Raw genomic sequence first — 17,331 nt, forward strand, 5'->3', positions numbered from 1 at the left:
GGCTGCATACATACAAAGGCAAACGGACTAGGGGTCCTCCTTTATGTGCCCTTCCTTTCCACAAGATAGTTCAGCAAAGTGAACATATTCCAGAATTCCCTTCTCTTTTTACCTTCTCTGAGGAGGTGGTAGTTTTCCTCCCTAAGATATAAAGATGCACTCTGGGAAGTGCCGAATGCCTCTCCCCCCTGCCAGCCCATTTCAGTAGTGCAGAGTGCAAGTGGTACCTGCACTGAAATGCTGCAGCGTATGCTCAGCCCCTGACAAGAGTGCTTCTGTTCAGGGAGCCTGCTATGTTCTCCTTGATGCTCCCCCTCCCTGACTTTCCATGTTCCTTTCCAGCGTCTTCCAACGTTTCATTGCTATTAAGCATTCTCAGTCATCATTGGGCTGGGTTTTGGTTTTGCCCCTTTTTTAAAAAAAGAGAGAGATTGTTTTGTGCTTCTTGCAAACCTCAGTATGCTGGTACTTCTCTTTTGTTTCTCAGTCATCCAATTTTGGCTACACAGCAGTTGGTCCTTGCTGCTTGAGTTTGCCAATGGAGGGTGATGGATCTCTTCATTTTTTCTCTCTCTTTTTTTAAAAATGATATTTATTGGAAAAAAATTTTTAGAGTTACAAAAGAAAACAAAGTAGAAAAAGAACAAAGAAAAACACAAACCACATCCAACAATACAAATTAAAAAAAAACAAAAATACACCACAAACATTTAAAAACAAATCCATTATTCTCAAATCCTCAACTGTCATTACCTTCTTTCTTTGACCTCCTCCTCCTCCCTTTTTTTGTATCCTAGTTGTTAATTGTTGCAGCAAATCCTTTCCAGATTTCATAAAATTCTGTCATTACATTACCTTAAACTATTTTAATCTTATCTTACTATAAAAAACCTTGAAACTTAAAACACTTAAATCTTATTTTTACCAACTTCTCATAACCATAATATTCTTACATAATTCTTTAAACATTTTTACTAAAGCCAAGTAATTTCATTCCAACATTTTTCTAACGTTCATCAATTTTATAAAACAATCCTAGTAGAAGAAGAAGAAATAAATCCAATCTTCATCCAGCGTCCCTTCCTCCTGGTCCCGGGTTTTGTCAGTCCTTATTATCCCATCGATCTAGCGCATTAACCTGGTAACCTTATATCCGAGGCCCTTAAGTCTCTTCCATGTCCCTTCCGCAGCTCTTCTTCATATTTGTGACTGTATTTTCCCTTGTCTCCTGCTCGTTTCACTCGTGGGAACTCCAGCTTAACAATATTTTTGACCCTTCTCGACAGATCAGCCCCTTTTCCATAATCCACACTAAATTCCATGTGGTATTTAAGAACTTGTTTCAAAATCCCTCCAAAATTAGGAGCCCCCACAATCCCAGACATCTCACGGCCCATTGCCAGACTCGAAAAGTCCAAACATCCCTGCATAGGGGGGTCTATCCAGCCCCCCATTTCCAAACCAAACCAAACTTTTTCTTTCCAAATCTGGCTTTTTCCAAGTTCATTTGTCAAATCCGAAAGCTCATGTTCCTGTTGGGCCTGTTCTGTCAGGGCACACTCCTGATTTAATTCCTGGGTGGGCTCCACATACTTTCCCACTGCCTGTTCAAAATTTCCCACTGCCTGTTCAAAATTTCTAATCGAATCAGCCATCAAATTCGTCTTCTCATGTAGCTGTTCCAGTAGGGCATTTGTTTTATAGAAAGCACACAACAGAGCTTCTGAATACATTGTCCTGCAAGGTCAGATGTCTGTTCCCACGACTGTAATCTGTAACAGCTGCCAGCTCCCCGGAGTTGGTTACAGTTTCACAGTCTCCCTCTAGGGGGAAAACTTCTATTTGTTCTTTCTTTTAAAGACAAGTCTAGCAACAAAAGTTTCCTTTTTCAGATATTTTGTCAATATTTGTTCCTTTAAGAAGCAAAGGGGAACAATGGAGTCAAAGTTTCTCTTCTTATAGCTATCTGTCAAAAACATTGTCTCTGGTCAATGAGCTTCAAAAAACGTCAGTCCTAACACCCCGCTCCAGGATCAGGACGGTGGAAAGTTACTTTACTTTACCCTCACTTCTGCAGGTTTAAACAGTCCGAAAAAATCCCCCCTCTTCTCCTGCTTCCGAAGGGGGTTCAACAATTTTAAATGATGAAAGTTAATCTTTTACAGGCGATTTTCTGAGCTCTAGTTTGCCATATCTTTGCTTTAATCTATCTACAAAGAAACGGAAGGCTGACTTCCTGTTTAGACCTTCCCGTTTCAGCGCCAAATTAAGGTAAACTTTTAAGTCCAATTTTCCTTTCTGCTCACAAGTCCTTATTTAGAGTCCAATTGTCCGAGTTTAGGTACTCACGGGTGATTATTTTAGAAGCCAGATTGTCCCAGGAAAAAGGCAGCGCTCTCCGGCAACGGCTGTGCGGCTTCGCTCCACGGAAGAAGCAGTTGACTCTCAGCACCGTGCCACTTCCCCCTCTTCGCTCCGGAGCCCGTTAATGGGTTCTTTTGCGGGTTGGGTGGGGCGCTAAGGGTGCCCGCCGAGTCCCATGGTCACAGGCTTCATCCGCCTGTGATTTTTGAATGGGTCCCCGCTTCACCGTAGCGGAAAAGACCCGATTCATGTGGAGCTGGTCCCTCCAGTTCAGAGGGAAACCGCCATTGCCGATGACGCCACCCCGGAGGTCCGCTGATGGATCTCTTCAAAGGAGTCTACTCTCTGCAGGCAGTTTGACGCCCCTGACAATGTATTTTCCCCATGGCCCTTTTTCTGAATTCCCTTCTTCTTTCTCCGAACCTGAAGCTACCTACATTTGCTGTCCTTACTGGAGAGAGGCAGCTATTACAATATTTTGTATACATGGTCTATATTGATTATAATGTTGCGACTTAATGGACTTCCCTTTGAGGGGAGAAAAGCAGGGTACAAATGTTAAACAAATCCAAAATGAATTCCTATCAGCAGCTGCACTTTGAGCATAGTTTGGGGGGTGTCAGAGGGGCTGTGGCCCCAAGCACAGATTTTTGAGGGGGTGCAAAGCAGGCACCCCCATGCTGGTGCCCACAGCGCACTGCAGCCCGGTGCTCCTCTCGCCGTGTCAGAGGAACCAACGCTTGCAGATAGGAGCACCGAGCTGGGCAGTCCCAGGGGCGCCAGCATGGGGCACCTCGTTCGTACCCGCCAAGTGCCATGTCGGCTGGCCAGATTCCCCACTATATGGGCAGGCAGGTGGCGCAGCATGGCGTTGCTTGGCTCTGGTATGGGGCAGGGCCGCTCTGGCATTCTTGCCGATGAAGGGTGGGGTGCCCTGGTGGGCTCCTTCACCCTCTGTGCCCCGCTCCCTGGCACGCATGCACCCCCCCCAGCTTGCGTCCAACCCCCGCCTCAGGTGCCGTGATCTCACACAACACCACTAGTTAACACTGATTGATTGATTGATTATACTCTAACCCATGCAGAAGGCTAAAAGTAGCTTCCACACTTTTGCTAATATCTTACTTTGCACGAAAAGTTTTCATAAGCTATTAGGGATGGATGGGGCTTGTGGAAATCAAAGAAGGCAAACTAAAACTGTCTTTTTCAAATGAAAGGAGATATATAAATTATTATTATTATTATTATTATTATTATTCATAGTTCCTTTTCTTCTCCTCTTCTCCCCATCACCCACCTTCCTTCAAAGTAACACACTCTGCATGCAAACCATATGCTCAGACGTTCATCTACAGCCCTTCCCCGTTTCTTGTGAATTCAGCTCATTACTGCCTCCTTTGACTGGCAGTGGTTCTCCAGGTCTCCACACAGAGTTCTAGGCCAGGTTTGCTGCTGCAAATTGACCCCGAGACCATCTCCATGTAAAGCCTAATGTTCTGCCATTGAATCTTGGCCTCTCCTGTGTGCCCTGTGCTGAGACTCCAGTTTGTGACTGTTGGATTTTTCTTTCTTCCATGCAGGTGTTGGCTCTTTCCTCCTCTACTCTGTGCATGAGGGGATCCGGGGCATTCCACTGGATCCCAATGACAGATCTGATGCTCTGGTGCCAGTCTCTGGGACTTCGCTGGCCGTTGGTATTGATTTCCATGCTGGTAGGTGAATGCTTAAAGTAGGTTTGCCCCTTGTGTCCGGAGTGGATATGGATAGAAACAAAAGGGAGGGAGTGGGCCAGAGCCCCTCCATCTTTGCAGCTGGGTGTGGGAGGAATTCATTCAGTAGACATTTGAATGCAGACCTCCCTAACTCTGCACTTTCTGAATGAAATACATGAACCAAAACTTTGCTGTCCTGCAGTTCAGTATTTTAAAAAACCCCACCCGGAAATGCTTTATATTAGGGGAAATTGCTCACAAAATGCATGTTAGGTAGAGATGGGCAAGTACGTATATCAGTTTCTGTTTGTGTTAGTTTCTTATTTTTCTGATCTTCACTGCATTTCTTCATCAGTTTGCAATTTTTTAAAAAATTACATTTTTGTGCACATTTCTTCTACTACATGCATCTTTTTATGTAATTTTGCCAAACGTCTGCATTGTTTGCAAGCAGTTTTCCCATATGTTTGTGAACATGCACATTATTTTTGCTAATGTATGCACACTCTCCTTAACATGCACATTTTTGTATACATTTGTGGGTTGGAGAACTGCACCCAGAATTTGGAGAAGTGCAAATATCAAAAGATACATTAATTGCACTTTGATATGTGTATTGGTGCAAGAGATACCAATTGGTTAGGTTAGGTTTGCATTAAAATGCAAACCAAGTGAATTTCTTCCCCATCTCTAATATTTGGCAAAAGTCCATTAACATATATGTATTGGGAGAAATGCACTCAAAAAATGCACACACATTTTTGTGCAGAGGTTTTTGGTTCTTTGCTTAAATTGAATTGTGGAAGTGGGGTGAACTGAATATTGGAAAATTGAGAAATTGAAGGACTTGTACATTTGTGCTTTGAACTCTGGACTCCTATGGTGTGTCCTCAGCTGTGCTTCTAATGAGCCATGTTGTCCCCTCATTCTCCAAGTCTGAGTTGAGTGTGATCTCCCGGTCTGCCCCACAGAGGTCCTCAAGGTCCTGGGCCCAAAGGAAGTCAGATTAGCCTCAACCAGAGCCAGGGCTTTTTCAACACTGGCTCCGGCCTGGTGGAACGCTCTGTCTCATGAGACCAGGGCTATGCAGGATCTGATTTCTTTCCGCAGGGCCTGTAAGACAGAGTTGTTCCGCCTGGCCTTTGGCTTGGAGCCAATTTGATTCCCTCGCCCTCTTTCTTTTTCCTTAGCCAATGTGATGTTGGGACTCCAGTTCTCATCATTCCTGACCATTGGCTTGGTTGGCTGATTGGAGTTGGAGTCTAGCAACATGCGGAGGAGGAGCACATAGAGGTTTCTCGGTACAATACACTCTGTAGCCTCATGTTGAGAAAGAGATAATGCAAGAAACCCAGCATGAGGAAGCCAGAGCTCTGCAGGGGCCAGAATCTGGGGGCAGCTTGTCTCCACTTTGGTCCCCAAACCCAAATCCAATTTCCTACATATATTTATATATTTAAGGGGTTGGCCCAGATCCAAGGCAATCTCAAAACCATGACTGTTGGCAGCCACACTGAAATTGAGAGGGCATACAATTCTGAGCAGAAATGTAGCCGGAAGTGGGGTGAGGTTAAATCCCCCCCCCCCCCGGACAAGGAAAAGGTTGTGGGAACCATGAGAGAAGGATGGAACAACATGTAGGCAGGAGCTATTGCTATAACTGTTGAGGACAAGGGAAGGAGGGGAAAATAAGAAAAATCTTGTGCATTGTGATTAAACCAGTAGAAGGACATGTATGGACACAGATGTCCTGTGCTTTTTCATTAAAAATAAATAAATTTATTTATCATTTTCCATTTTACAACAAAACATACAAGTTAACAAAACCAAAAATAGCATCAAATCGACTTTTTCTCCATCTGTGGTTCCTTCCATTTTATCTCTACTATTGCATATCCACAATAATTCCTTAATTATTTATTATCTTTAAAATTTCCTTAAGTTTAATTTGCTGCTCATTTTACATTAAACCTGCTAACATTTTAAGTTGCTTACAATAACTTTTCAGATTGTAAATAAATTTTCCCCAGTCTTTGTTACAAATTCTTTCTTCCTGGTTCCTTATTCCTCCTGTGAGTTTAACCTTTTCCGCATCCTCCGTCAGTTTTATCGGCCAGTTCTTGTGGGTTGGAACTGTTTCTTTTCTTCATTTCTGCACATAAATCTTCCTGGCAGGTGTCATTGCATACATGAACTTTTTCCCCTGATCTTTTGGTACCTCTTGACCTATTATTCCTGAAAGAAAAGCTTCTGGTCTTTTTATAAAAGATACCTTCATCATTTTTTTACCCAGTTCATTATAAATCATTTCCCAAAAAGCTTTCACTATCTTACATGACCACCACATATGGTAAAAGGTAACCCCCCTCTTCCTTACATTTCCAGCACGTATCTAATTCGGTTTTATACATCTTAGCCAGTTTACTAGGAGTTAAATACCATCTATACATCATTTTCTTTTTTTCCTTTTTCCTTTTTTGTCTTTCCAGTTTAATCTTTATTGATTTTTAAATATTGCATCCATTCACCACAAAAAGAAAAAAAGGAAATACAAAACACATCAAATACAAAGAAAATATTACATATAAAATAAAGTTCTTTCATAGGTTAAGACTTCCATCTTCCTCAGCGTGGGTCCCTTATTGACTGCATATTGTATGACATTTAACTTATCGTAAATTATCTGTAACCTTTGTAGCATATGACACTGCAGAAGTTAATCAAAGCATGTCAAAGATTTCATATGGGAACAATGTTCTTTTAAATATAATCTGTATATATCCCATTCTTTGTTGAACTTTTGGTCTGTCTGGTTCCTATTTTTTCCTGTCATCTTTGCCAATTCTACATAGTCAAATAATATACATCATTTTCATATAGGTCTCCTTTAATGTATTATATGCTGTAAATGTCGTATCTGTAATCCATAATTTCTCCCATGGTGACATTTCAATATTGTGACCTATATCCCTTGCCCAGTGTATCATTGCTGATTTTACCAGTTCATCATTTGTTTCCCATTCTAATAACATTTTACACATTTTAGAAATTACTTTTTGCCCCATGCTTCTTCATATTTGGTGTGCCACCCCACAACTGCTTGCTGGTATTGTGTCACATTGACATTGCAGCACCTAAAGAAAGGCCCTGTTTAGCTGACAATTGGAGTCTAGATCTTACTTTCCATCCAGGCTGAACCCACAGCATATTTCCCCTACAAATGTACTGTTGATTTAAAACTAGAGTTATCCTGTCTTAACCCTCTGAAAACTGGGATTCTCCACCGTTTCCCCTTAGCTGCCTTCACTTGTGGTTCTGCCTGGCCAGTGGAGCTACAGGAGTTCAGTAAACCTATTTATTCTGCTTTCAGGGCTTTGAGTGCACTAGATCTTGTTGCCAAGGAGTGGTCTTTTGGGGACCAGATAACTGGGGTTGGGGAAACTGGGAGCCTTAGAACCATGGTGGATGCTGTGTGTTGCTGTAGAGGGATAATTCTCACAGATTTGCATATCCTCACTCTTGAACCTCTCTCCCTGACTTCCAAAACACACTTCCTTTCTCCCTTCAGAGAATGACACCATCTATTGGGTGGACATGGGCCTGAGCACTATCAGTCGGGCCAAGCGGGACCAGACATGGCGAGAAGATGTGGTGACCAATGGCATTGGCCGGGTGGAGGGCATTGCTGTGGATTGGATCGCAGGTAAGGCAGTGTGCAGTTAACATCAAAGCATCAATCAGAGACAGGGATGAGGAAGTGCTGGGTGGGGTGCGGAGGGGAATACCAGCCTCCTGCAGTGTCTGGAGCAGGAACAACTGGTTGAATAATCCCCTCTTTCTCTTCAGGAAACATCTACTGGACCGACCAAGGCTTTGATGTCATTGAGGTGGCCAGGCTCAATGGTTCATTCCGCTATGTGGTGATCTCACAGGGGCTGGACAAGCCGCGTGCCATCACTGTGCACCCTGAGAAAGGGTAAGGATTGGTTGTGGTGAGGAAGCTGACTTATATTGACTCAGACCACTGGTCCATCTTGGTCAGAACTGCCTGGCAGTGACTCTCCAGGGTTTCAGGCAGGGTCCCTCCCTGGGGATGTTGGGGATTAAACCAAGGAACTTCTGCTCTGTGCTACAGCCCTTTCCCAAGTAGTCGGTTTGAGCACACGGCAAATGCTCATGATAAGAATAGGCTCAGAATCCATTTCTCTGTGAGAGTTAATAGAGGCTAAGGCAAGGGTGAGGAATCTGGTTTCTCCAGATGTTGATGGGCTCATGGGTTCCCTCAGCTCCAGCCGGAGTGGCCAGTGGTCAGGGAGGATGGGAGTTGGAGTCCAGGGACACCTGGAGTGCTGCAGCTTCCCCACCCTTGGTGTTAAGGGCTGGAGTTTGGGAAAGGCAAGTCTGCTGGGTCTCTGCTGGAAAACCCTGCATCTGAGGTGAGGTGAGAAGGACATTCAGTTTCTTGTATATGATCTGTTGCAGCCCACTCATACAGCACTAGCCATCATGATGAATGTGGAAAGCTGTTGAAGAATAATGGTTGAGTGTTGAACTAGAACCAAAGAGACCCAGATCCAAGACAATCTATCTGTTGGCCTAATTTTCCTCACAGAGTTGTTGTGGGGCCAAATGGTGGGGGTGAGAGAAGACACTGTACCTTGGTTTGAATTCTGAGAAAGGGTAGGGTATTTTTGAATAACAATACAAATAGGGTAATAACAACATGCAGCTGTGAACTGGACCTACGGTGCTTGGCTGAAGATGTGATACGTCTCTCTCCTCTCCTCCAGGTATCTCTTTTGGACAGAGTGGGGCCAGTACCCTCGTATTGAACGCTCCTGGCTGGATGGGACACAGCGTGTGGTCCTAATCAACACCAGCATCAGCTGGCCCAATGGGATTTCAATTGACTATGAGGTATGTCTCAGGGCTGAGGTTCACAAGAGAGAAGAAGAAGAATGGCAGGAAAAGTGGGAAATCTCTGAAACAAGAGTGCACAAGGGGGCTCACTCAGGCTGCAGAGTTATGCCAGGGGTGGTCCATGTATCTTTGCACCTCCAGAGTGAAAACAAAGCAGGACTCCCTGCATTTTGAGAAAATATATCCTACATCAAAATAACTGAATTTGTGGAAGACAGCTCTCTGAAACTCTCACAGATCAGGAAAGCTTTTGTTTTGCATAGTTTAGTCTGTTGGCTGGTCATAGGGTGAGGTGAGGAGGGATGTAGTGCACTGAAGCCCTTCCGCTGGAAGTCCTGCTTAGTCCAAGCTCTGATTCCTGAGAGTTCAGCAGACATTATGGTTACACAGTTCCCCTTTGGAGGCAGACAGCAGCTCCCAGTGGATGCATGCCAGTAAAAACGAACAGGTGAAAGAAACAAAGAAAAGGTTGAGTGATCCAATTCATGGAAACCATAGAATTGTAGAGTTGGAAGGGACCCTGCGGATCATGTAGTCCAAGCCCCTGCAATGCAGGAATATGCAGCTGTCCCATACAGGGATCACACCTGCAACCTTGGCATTATCAGCACCATGCTCTAACTAACTAAGCTATCCAGGCTTCTGCAATTGTAGCATCTTTAGGGAAGTTTTTAATTTTTGATGTTTTATCGTGTATTTAATATTCTGTTGGGAGCTGCCTAGAGTGGTTGGGACAACCCAGTCAGATGGGCAGCATACACATTCTTATTCTAATTAAAGTTGGGCCTTCAGAGATAATTGTACATCACTCTCCGGTTAGGATGATTTCTAGTAGAAAATGATTGTCCCACATGGAGTCACACCGTCCCACATTCACATTAGCAAACAACCCTTAAACATTCCAGTGAGTCAGATGTGTAACCCACATGGATGGCATGTATCCTCCTCTCTCTCCCTAGGATGGGAAGCTTTATTGGTGTGATGCCCGGACAGACAAGATTGAACGCATAGACCTGGAGACAGGGGACAAGAGAGAGGTGGTCCTGCCTCATAATAACATGGACATGTTCTCAGTATCGGTCTTTGAGGATTACGTCTACTGGAGTGACAGGTTTGTGCCTCAGTGCTACCAAGGCTGTTGGAGCAGAGAGAGTCCAGAGTCATGCTTGAAAGGATTTTGCAACAGCCACATTGCTCTGTTCCCTTTCAGAGGCGCATGCGTTCATTATGGCTGGATAATTTGGGTAGTATCTGACTAAGTTGTATTCAGAGAAGGCCCATTGAAATCAGTGGACGTTGGTTACTGAAGCCTATGGGTCTACTCTAGGTATGGTTGGATACAGCTCTGTGTTTCCTTTGTTGGAACCTGGTTGTATACCGGAATATAGTTTAATCTTTTGAAGTGGTAATATCAATGATAGTCCTAATTCCGAAGCAGCGCTGAGCCGTATGTGTGTGTGTGTATTCACATACATACCGTATATATGCATTGTGCATGAGTCAGTTGTAAGTGTGTTAATCAAGGGAGAAGTGTGTGCTTGGATAATCCATGAATATTTGGGTGCAAGGTGGGTGGGTATACTCTAACAACCTGCATAATTAAGAGTGTGCATATGTTGAAGGTTATTGTCTCATTTTCATAACCTATCAATGCTTCCTTTCTGCACATAGCCATGAGGCAGCTGTGCTAATACTTTGTGGGTACATCTCATACTCACACACTTGACTGTGCCTCTTTCTAGGACTCATGCAAATGGATCCATCAAGAGGGGCAGCAAGGACAATGCTTCAGATATCGTGTCTCTTCGCACAGGAATAGGAGTGCAGCTGAAGGACATCAAGGTCTTCAACAGAGCCAGGCAGAAGGGTGCGTGAAGAGGGAGGCCCAGCACTGGCAGTACAGCAAGCAATAGAGGGGGTGGGGGTATTCAATTCACCTCATGGTTATTTAGGCCATCCATGCTAATAGGAGCAGGTTGAAAAGCAACTGGATGCTTCCTCTCTTCTGCAGGTACTAATGTGTGTGCCCAGAATAATGGTGGTTGTGAGCAATTGTGCCTGTACCGGGGAGGAGGCCAGCGGACATGCGCGTGTGCCCATGGCATGCTCTCTGAAGACAGTGTGAGCTGCCGCGACTACGATGGCTACCTGCTATACTCAGAACGCACCATTCTCAAGAGTATCCACTTGTCAGATGAGAACAACCTCAATGCACCCATCAAGCCGTTTGAAGATGGCGAGCACATGAAGAACGTCATTGCCTTGGCCTTTGACTATCACCATGGCAGCAAGGGCAGCAACCGCATCTTCTTCAGCGACATTCACTTTGGCAACATTCAGCAAATCAATGATGATGGTAGTGGACGCAGGACCATAGTTGAGAGTGAGTACCCCTTCTCTTTTCTCTGAGGAATGTTTACAGGAGAGCAGCCTGGCTTTTGTGGGTTCCAGAAAACAAAGTGAGAGATTGCTATGGCTTCTGTGTAATCCTTTGCACATGTGACTGTTGCAGAGGCCACTTGAAGAACTAAAACTCCCAGTGAACATTCCTGTTTGGGTGGGAGGATCCAGTATTACAAGGCTGGGCCATGGACTCAAGAGGATTGGATTGATTATGGTCTAGACTTCAGCCGAACCCTAGGGTCCTGCAGGACTATTGAAGGGAATTTATAACAAAGTCTTCTGGGTGGAACTAGCTGTGGGCAGGAAGCCACAGAGTTCTTCTGCAATGGTGGAAGTCATTCTGGAATCTGTAAATCCTCCCATTAAACTGAGGGCAGGGCTTTGTAACAGTGACCTGGTTCACGTGCCACACATGGCTTAATGCTAAAGTGTGAGTGCACCAACTTCCTGAAAGGAGCTCACAGCCACCTTTTCTTCACGGTCCTTTTTGCTGCTAGGCAAGGTTTGGACAGCTTGCTAAGCCAAGCCTTGGTTTAGCTTAGTCTTGTGTGGCAGTAAAAAAGGACCAGGTAGGATCTAGGTGGCTGTGAGCTGCTTTCAGGGAGTTGGCACACTCCTGTGTTCACACTAAGCTACCTCCAGATTGAGACAGAGAGAGTCCATGTGATAGTTCAGTGGGAGAACAGGAATAATCCCTGAGGTTGGAGACTTAAGGACAGCTGTTGCAAGGGCTGCGGAGCTCAGTTGATTGAGCATAAGCTGAAGCAAGAGGTGAGGTAGAGAAAACCTGGCAGCACTTTCTGGTTGATTTTGTACCATGGCTTTATGGTGATGGATACTAGTTAATTTCTATAAATCTTAATATATTAAACATATCTCTAAGTGGTGTACTGAAAACTGAAGCAACAGCAAACAAATAAAAATATTTATGTGAATAAAATGGTCCTTTATCCCTAAATCATCTTGATCCATCCCTGAAGGAAATTATTTGGCAGTTGATTGCCAAGAGCAGTTTTCTTCAGAGCACTTGCCTAGGCAAACCTAGAGCACCGCAAGAGCCATAGAGGCGCCCTCACTCCATCCTTCTTCCTGGTGACGTCTAGTATAGAGGCAGGGAACCTGTTGAACTCCCAACTTCCATAAGACCCAGCTATCATGGCCAGAGAACGCTGGTGCAGGATATGGTAAGCAGGGCTGCAGATGGAAGGAAACTAGTGGTGATCACCAATGTCCTTAGGGGAATGAAGGAGCAACCTGGAATCAAGCCCAGTGGCTATGCAGGAGGATGGGAAGCACCAGAAGGGATATATAGCCTCATATTTGAATGACAAAAGTCTCTGTGTTGCAATTGCGCATATTTAAAGTGGTGCCAGAATAAGGTTTGAGCAGATGGCCAGGGGGTTTCTGGGGTTCTGGTCATTAATACATCCCTGCCATTCCAAGGCATAGTGGCTTTACAGCAAAACTTGGCAAGCTCCCCTTGCTTACATTCTATTTGCAAGAAGAAATTGTTACTGAAATCTGAGCATACCTTGGATCTTTCTGAGGAGCTATTCTTGGTCCTAATTTTTTGCTTTCCCTTGATTAACTTTTATTATTTCCTCCCACAGCTGTTAAGAGAGTCACATCACAGAGGTAGCTCTCTATGAGGAGCTTTAAGCATCCTAATGCACCTGTTCACACTTTGCAATAATATGTTTGCAGTCTTCTAGTCTTAATTATTTGAGGATAACCAATTTGTTCTGTAGACAGAGTGCATTGGAAGCACATTGGGAGGGGAAGTCAGCTCATGTTTAGAGTGCTGTATTGTGTCCCACAAAACAAAAACCCAATTTGAACATTTATATATGAAATACAGGCTAGCTCATGAGTGCATAATCCTGGCTGCTTAGTGCCAACCTAAGCAAGAAAAGTGAAGGGGGAAGAGAGGTGCATCATTTCATACGTTAGATCTCATCGAGAGTTGGAGGTGGGCGGGGGAGCAATTGTAAGGCTGTGTGGATGTAAGATATGCTACTTGGTGCTCTCCTGCCTGGGCCAGTGGTATGTCTCATGGGTCAATGTGGCTGTCCTACCATGGCCCAGTCTCTGCAGAAGACATAGTACCTGCTGTCTTTTACCTTAAATAGAATTGCAGTGGTGGGGAATATAAGCTCATGTGTAAAGTGTTATACTGTGGTTTGCAAAATGCAGAATCGGTTCTCCCTGGGTCTTCTGTCTGGAGCTTTGACCAGAATACTCTCCCTGTAGAATGGAAGGGCCCAGCCTGCAAAGCAGTGGGGAGAAAGATTTGGCTTGCCTTGAAGGGGCCCTCCTGCTGAGATTGTAGTTTGTGGGAAACAAGAGGATGCAGCTGCAGCTTCTTAGCAAGGGAGAGGCTGAAGCAGCAACCAAGGGGGGAATAAAACCTACATCATGGCTGCTAAGCAAGGGGAAGCACATAGGAACCACACACCCCCTTTGCTAGCAGCCAATAGCTGGAGGGAAATGATGCCAAAGGAGAGGAAGAGGTGATGGTACTGCCCCTTTAGGGATGGATAAATCTGTCAATTTCAGTTTCTCCCCATTTCTGGTTTTTAATTGTTTTAGCATTCGTTTTAAAGCGTTTTGAAGTATTGTGTTGTTATTTATGCTTTTGTATTTGGTTTCACTGTTTTGTTAAATCACCCTTGGATGCTTCAGGATGGAGGACAGTTAGAAGTGAAATGAATATTGCCTTCTGTTTCAGTGGGCACTTAGAGGATGGAATGCTGGGCTAGGTGAGCCCCTGGTCTGCCCTAGGAGGGCTATTCTTATGTTCTTAAGAAAAGAGGTTCCTTCACAGCTAGTTCATGCCAGGACCAGTGATTAATCATGGATCTTTAGCTCATTAACTGTTTGGCTTTTAAGTTAAGAATCAGCCAGTAAGCCAGTTAAATGGATACATGTTTATTGGAATGCTTTTTTCTTTCTTTTCTTTTTGAGGATCCTAAATGAAGTAGGTTGCCTTTCAGAGGCAGGAGCACTTCAGTTTTTAAAAAAATTAGCTGCCACTTACTGTTAAAGAGAAAGGAGACAGGAGTCTTTTTGTTTCCTGTCATGTGTATGAAGCAGGCAGTGCTCTGACACACTTTGGTTTTGAGTTAAATTGCTGATTTGAGAGGTAACAGAAGCCAACAGTCTTCTCGCAGCTACTAGGTATTCTTCACCCATGTTTTAATGTACACCAGCTGTTAACAGTGGCAAAGACTAAGATATGTGCAGCTCATTCCTAATGTCTGCTGAAAGCAAAAGCAACCATTCAGTCTCTGTTCAGTTTTGACTACATCTCCAGTTGCTGACTGTTTTCTCAATACTATTCACAGACTTGCCTTTAGTGAGTTAATACTGATCAGGCTCATCTTCTTGGCTAGCATGGCATCCTTTTGCTCATGTCCTCCTTCTCCAGAGTCATCAGACAATGCTGGACACAGTATTAAGCAAATGTCCTCCAGGCACTTGTGTGGAAAACCTCTCAGTGCTAGAGTTACTGTATGTTAAGAATCAGTACCTAGTCCATTCAAATATCATCTTTCATCCCTGCCTGCCTGCTCCCTTCTCTTGCATCTTGAACGGTGTATATAAATTAGAATTCCAGCAGTGGGTTTAATGAGATTCAAACCTTTCTGTGCTCAGGGCATTGCTGCTCATGTTACTGTTTGCTCTGCTAATGTGTGTGGCTGAGCACTGAGTCTCCCCCTCCCTTTCTGGAGTGGCAGGCAAAGGAAGTAGAGCCCCCTGCGCCTCATTCAGTTTTCAAACACAGGCTTGGGGCATAGCAGCAGGGTGTGCCATTGCATATGGAGATGAACAAATTAGTTTCCTTCTGTTTATTAATTTTGGGGGCTGAGACGTGCAAATACAGGCATGCCAAGATGGATAATTGCCAGTGGCTTCTGCATTTACTTGTTGCTGCTCCTTTGAATGGTTAGTCCAGTGGAAGAAAGAGCTCCTGTGCTTTTAATTTTTTTGTAGGAGTAACGAATGCTGGTAGATTTCCCTTCCCCTGAGTTAAGTCAGGGATATCCGAGAGATTGGTGGTCTTTGGGAGCCACCTGCCATGTGGTACTGTCTTGGTTTGAGTCAACTCTGAAGTATGCTCATAACTGAGAATAATGTCATCCTGCCTTGCCTTCAGTTTACATAGGGAGCCAATACAGGTTAAGTCCCCTTTTCCTTACAGTGCTGAGATGCCATTGACACAGAAGCTGATGCTACAGTAAATGAGTGACAGGGCACCAATGTCTACTAGTTATAATGCTGATTATTTCAAATTTATGACCCACCCTTCCACTTGAAGGGGAGTGCAGGGTGGCTCACAGTAATAAAATTACATCAAAACCATTTTGAACAGTGCTATTACGTATTGCAGGCAGCAGTTAAACCCAGCATATACATTTGTTATGTGCATATTCCACCTTTGTTTAGCAGAACTCACTGCTGTATACACGGGGGTTCCCAGGTGATCTCCCATGGAGGCAGTTAACAGATCCAACGTCATCAAAGCTGCTGCAGCAGGTCTCTTTGTCCACAAAAGGTGGAAACAGCCAATATCTGGAAGTGCCCTGGGACATTAGTCCAGCTGAACAGCTTAGGATGTTTATCACACATATTGACATGGTTCAAACATCACATTAAACCAAAGTTAAAATAAAATATGGTTGAATGTGATGGAGCTGCATGCTGATGCAATTGTCAGCACTTTGCTCCGCCTCTGCTTTTGCTGCTGCAGCGCTGCCAATAAACAAGCCATAGTCAGCTTGTTGGGTCATTGAAACCTGGACTTGTGGTTTATTTCCCCAAACAAGCCATGAAGCTAAGGCTTTTGCATGTGGTTTGTTGGGAGAGAAGCAAACCACAAGCACATCGTTTGCATGTAATGCCTGGACTGTGGTGTGTTTCTTGACAGCACACAGGAGTCTGGGAGGAACAAAGGATCTGTGTTTTCAACAGTTTGCACCAGTCCACTGATCATTCAGACTAAACTATTTCATCTGAACTATGGTTTAATGTGATGCACAAACTAGACCGTTGTTTGAGGCAAAACCTAAAAATACAGGGGAAGTTTAATGACAGAGAATGTACAAAGTGCCTGCAGCAGCAGCAGCAGATCCAGGGCTGCACAGGTGGGGGAGCAAAGCATAGGGACTGGCTTTATATTGAGTAGTGTCATGGCTGGTGGTGGTGGCCATCCAAGCTCTCAGGTACAGAGGGCTCTTCTGCCCCGTGGCTCTTGCCTAAAGGTGCATATTCTCCTCCCTCTCTCCATTCACTGAGTTACCATGTAGTTTGCTGGTCAAAGACGTGAACTGAAGGGGCATGATGAAATGGCAGCCTTTGCTAAAGCTAAAGCTGTGCACATGGGTGAAGCTTGGCTCATGCTGGGGCATCTGTGGCTTGTTTTTGGACTGGCAGGGGCACTCATAACAGCACAGTGAAGTAACTCACTCCAGAATGACAGATTGGCCACAATCACCCAGGGAGTTTACATATCAGAGCAAGGAATTGAACCTGGTGCATCAGAGTCTCAGATTATCGAGGCATTGTTTCCTCCAGGCTGTATTCAATTACCAAAGGCAAATGTGAGAAAAGTCTCTCCTTGCTATGATGCATCATGGAGTGCTCAATTAAGAAGCGTTGCTGAGAGACAGCAGAAGAACCCATGCTGATATTTTAATTGCAATAGTTTCCTTGCGTTGAAAGCATCTGTGGCTAAATTAATATAGACAATTAGTAAAGTTATGTTTATAGCAGCTAGATAGTTAAGCAATCTGTCAGAAATCCAAATGTGCCAATAATAATAATAATAATAATAATAATAATAATAATAATAATTTATTATTTATACCCTGCCCATCTGGCTGAGTTTCCCCAGCCACTCTGGGCGGCTTCCAACAAAATATTAAAATACAGT

At 44.2% G+C, this 17,331-nt stretch overlaps 1 protein-coding gene across 1 annotated transcript in view; it reads left to right on the forward strand.

The window, feature by feature from the left end:
- The window catches only part of LRP1 (LDL receptor related protein 1), a 321,217-nt gene that overhangs the window by 238,036 nt on the left and 65,850 nt on the right, over positions 1–17,331 (forward strand). The window contains 7 exon segments of the mRNA XM_080996568.1: positions 3,945–4,076; positions 7,645–7,779; positions 7,923–8,052; positions 8,867–8,993; positions 9,956–10,107; positions 10,739–10,863; positions 11,008–11,379. Of these exon segments, the coding sequence (XP_080852694.1) occupies positions 3,945–4,076; positions 7,645–7,779; positions 7,923–8,052; positions 8,867–8,993; positions 9,956–10,107; positions 10,739–10,863; positions 11,008–11,379 (1,173 nt within the window).

This window comes from Podarcis pityusensis, assembly GCF_964106645.2.
Source record: "Podarcis pityusensis genome assembly, chromosome: 2".
NCBI classification, from domain to species: domain Eukaryota; kingdom Metazoa; phylum Chordata; class Lepidosauria; order Squamata; family Lacertidae; genus Podarcis; species Podarcis pityusensis.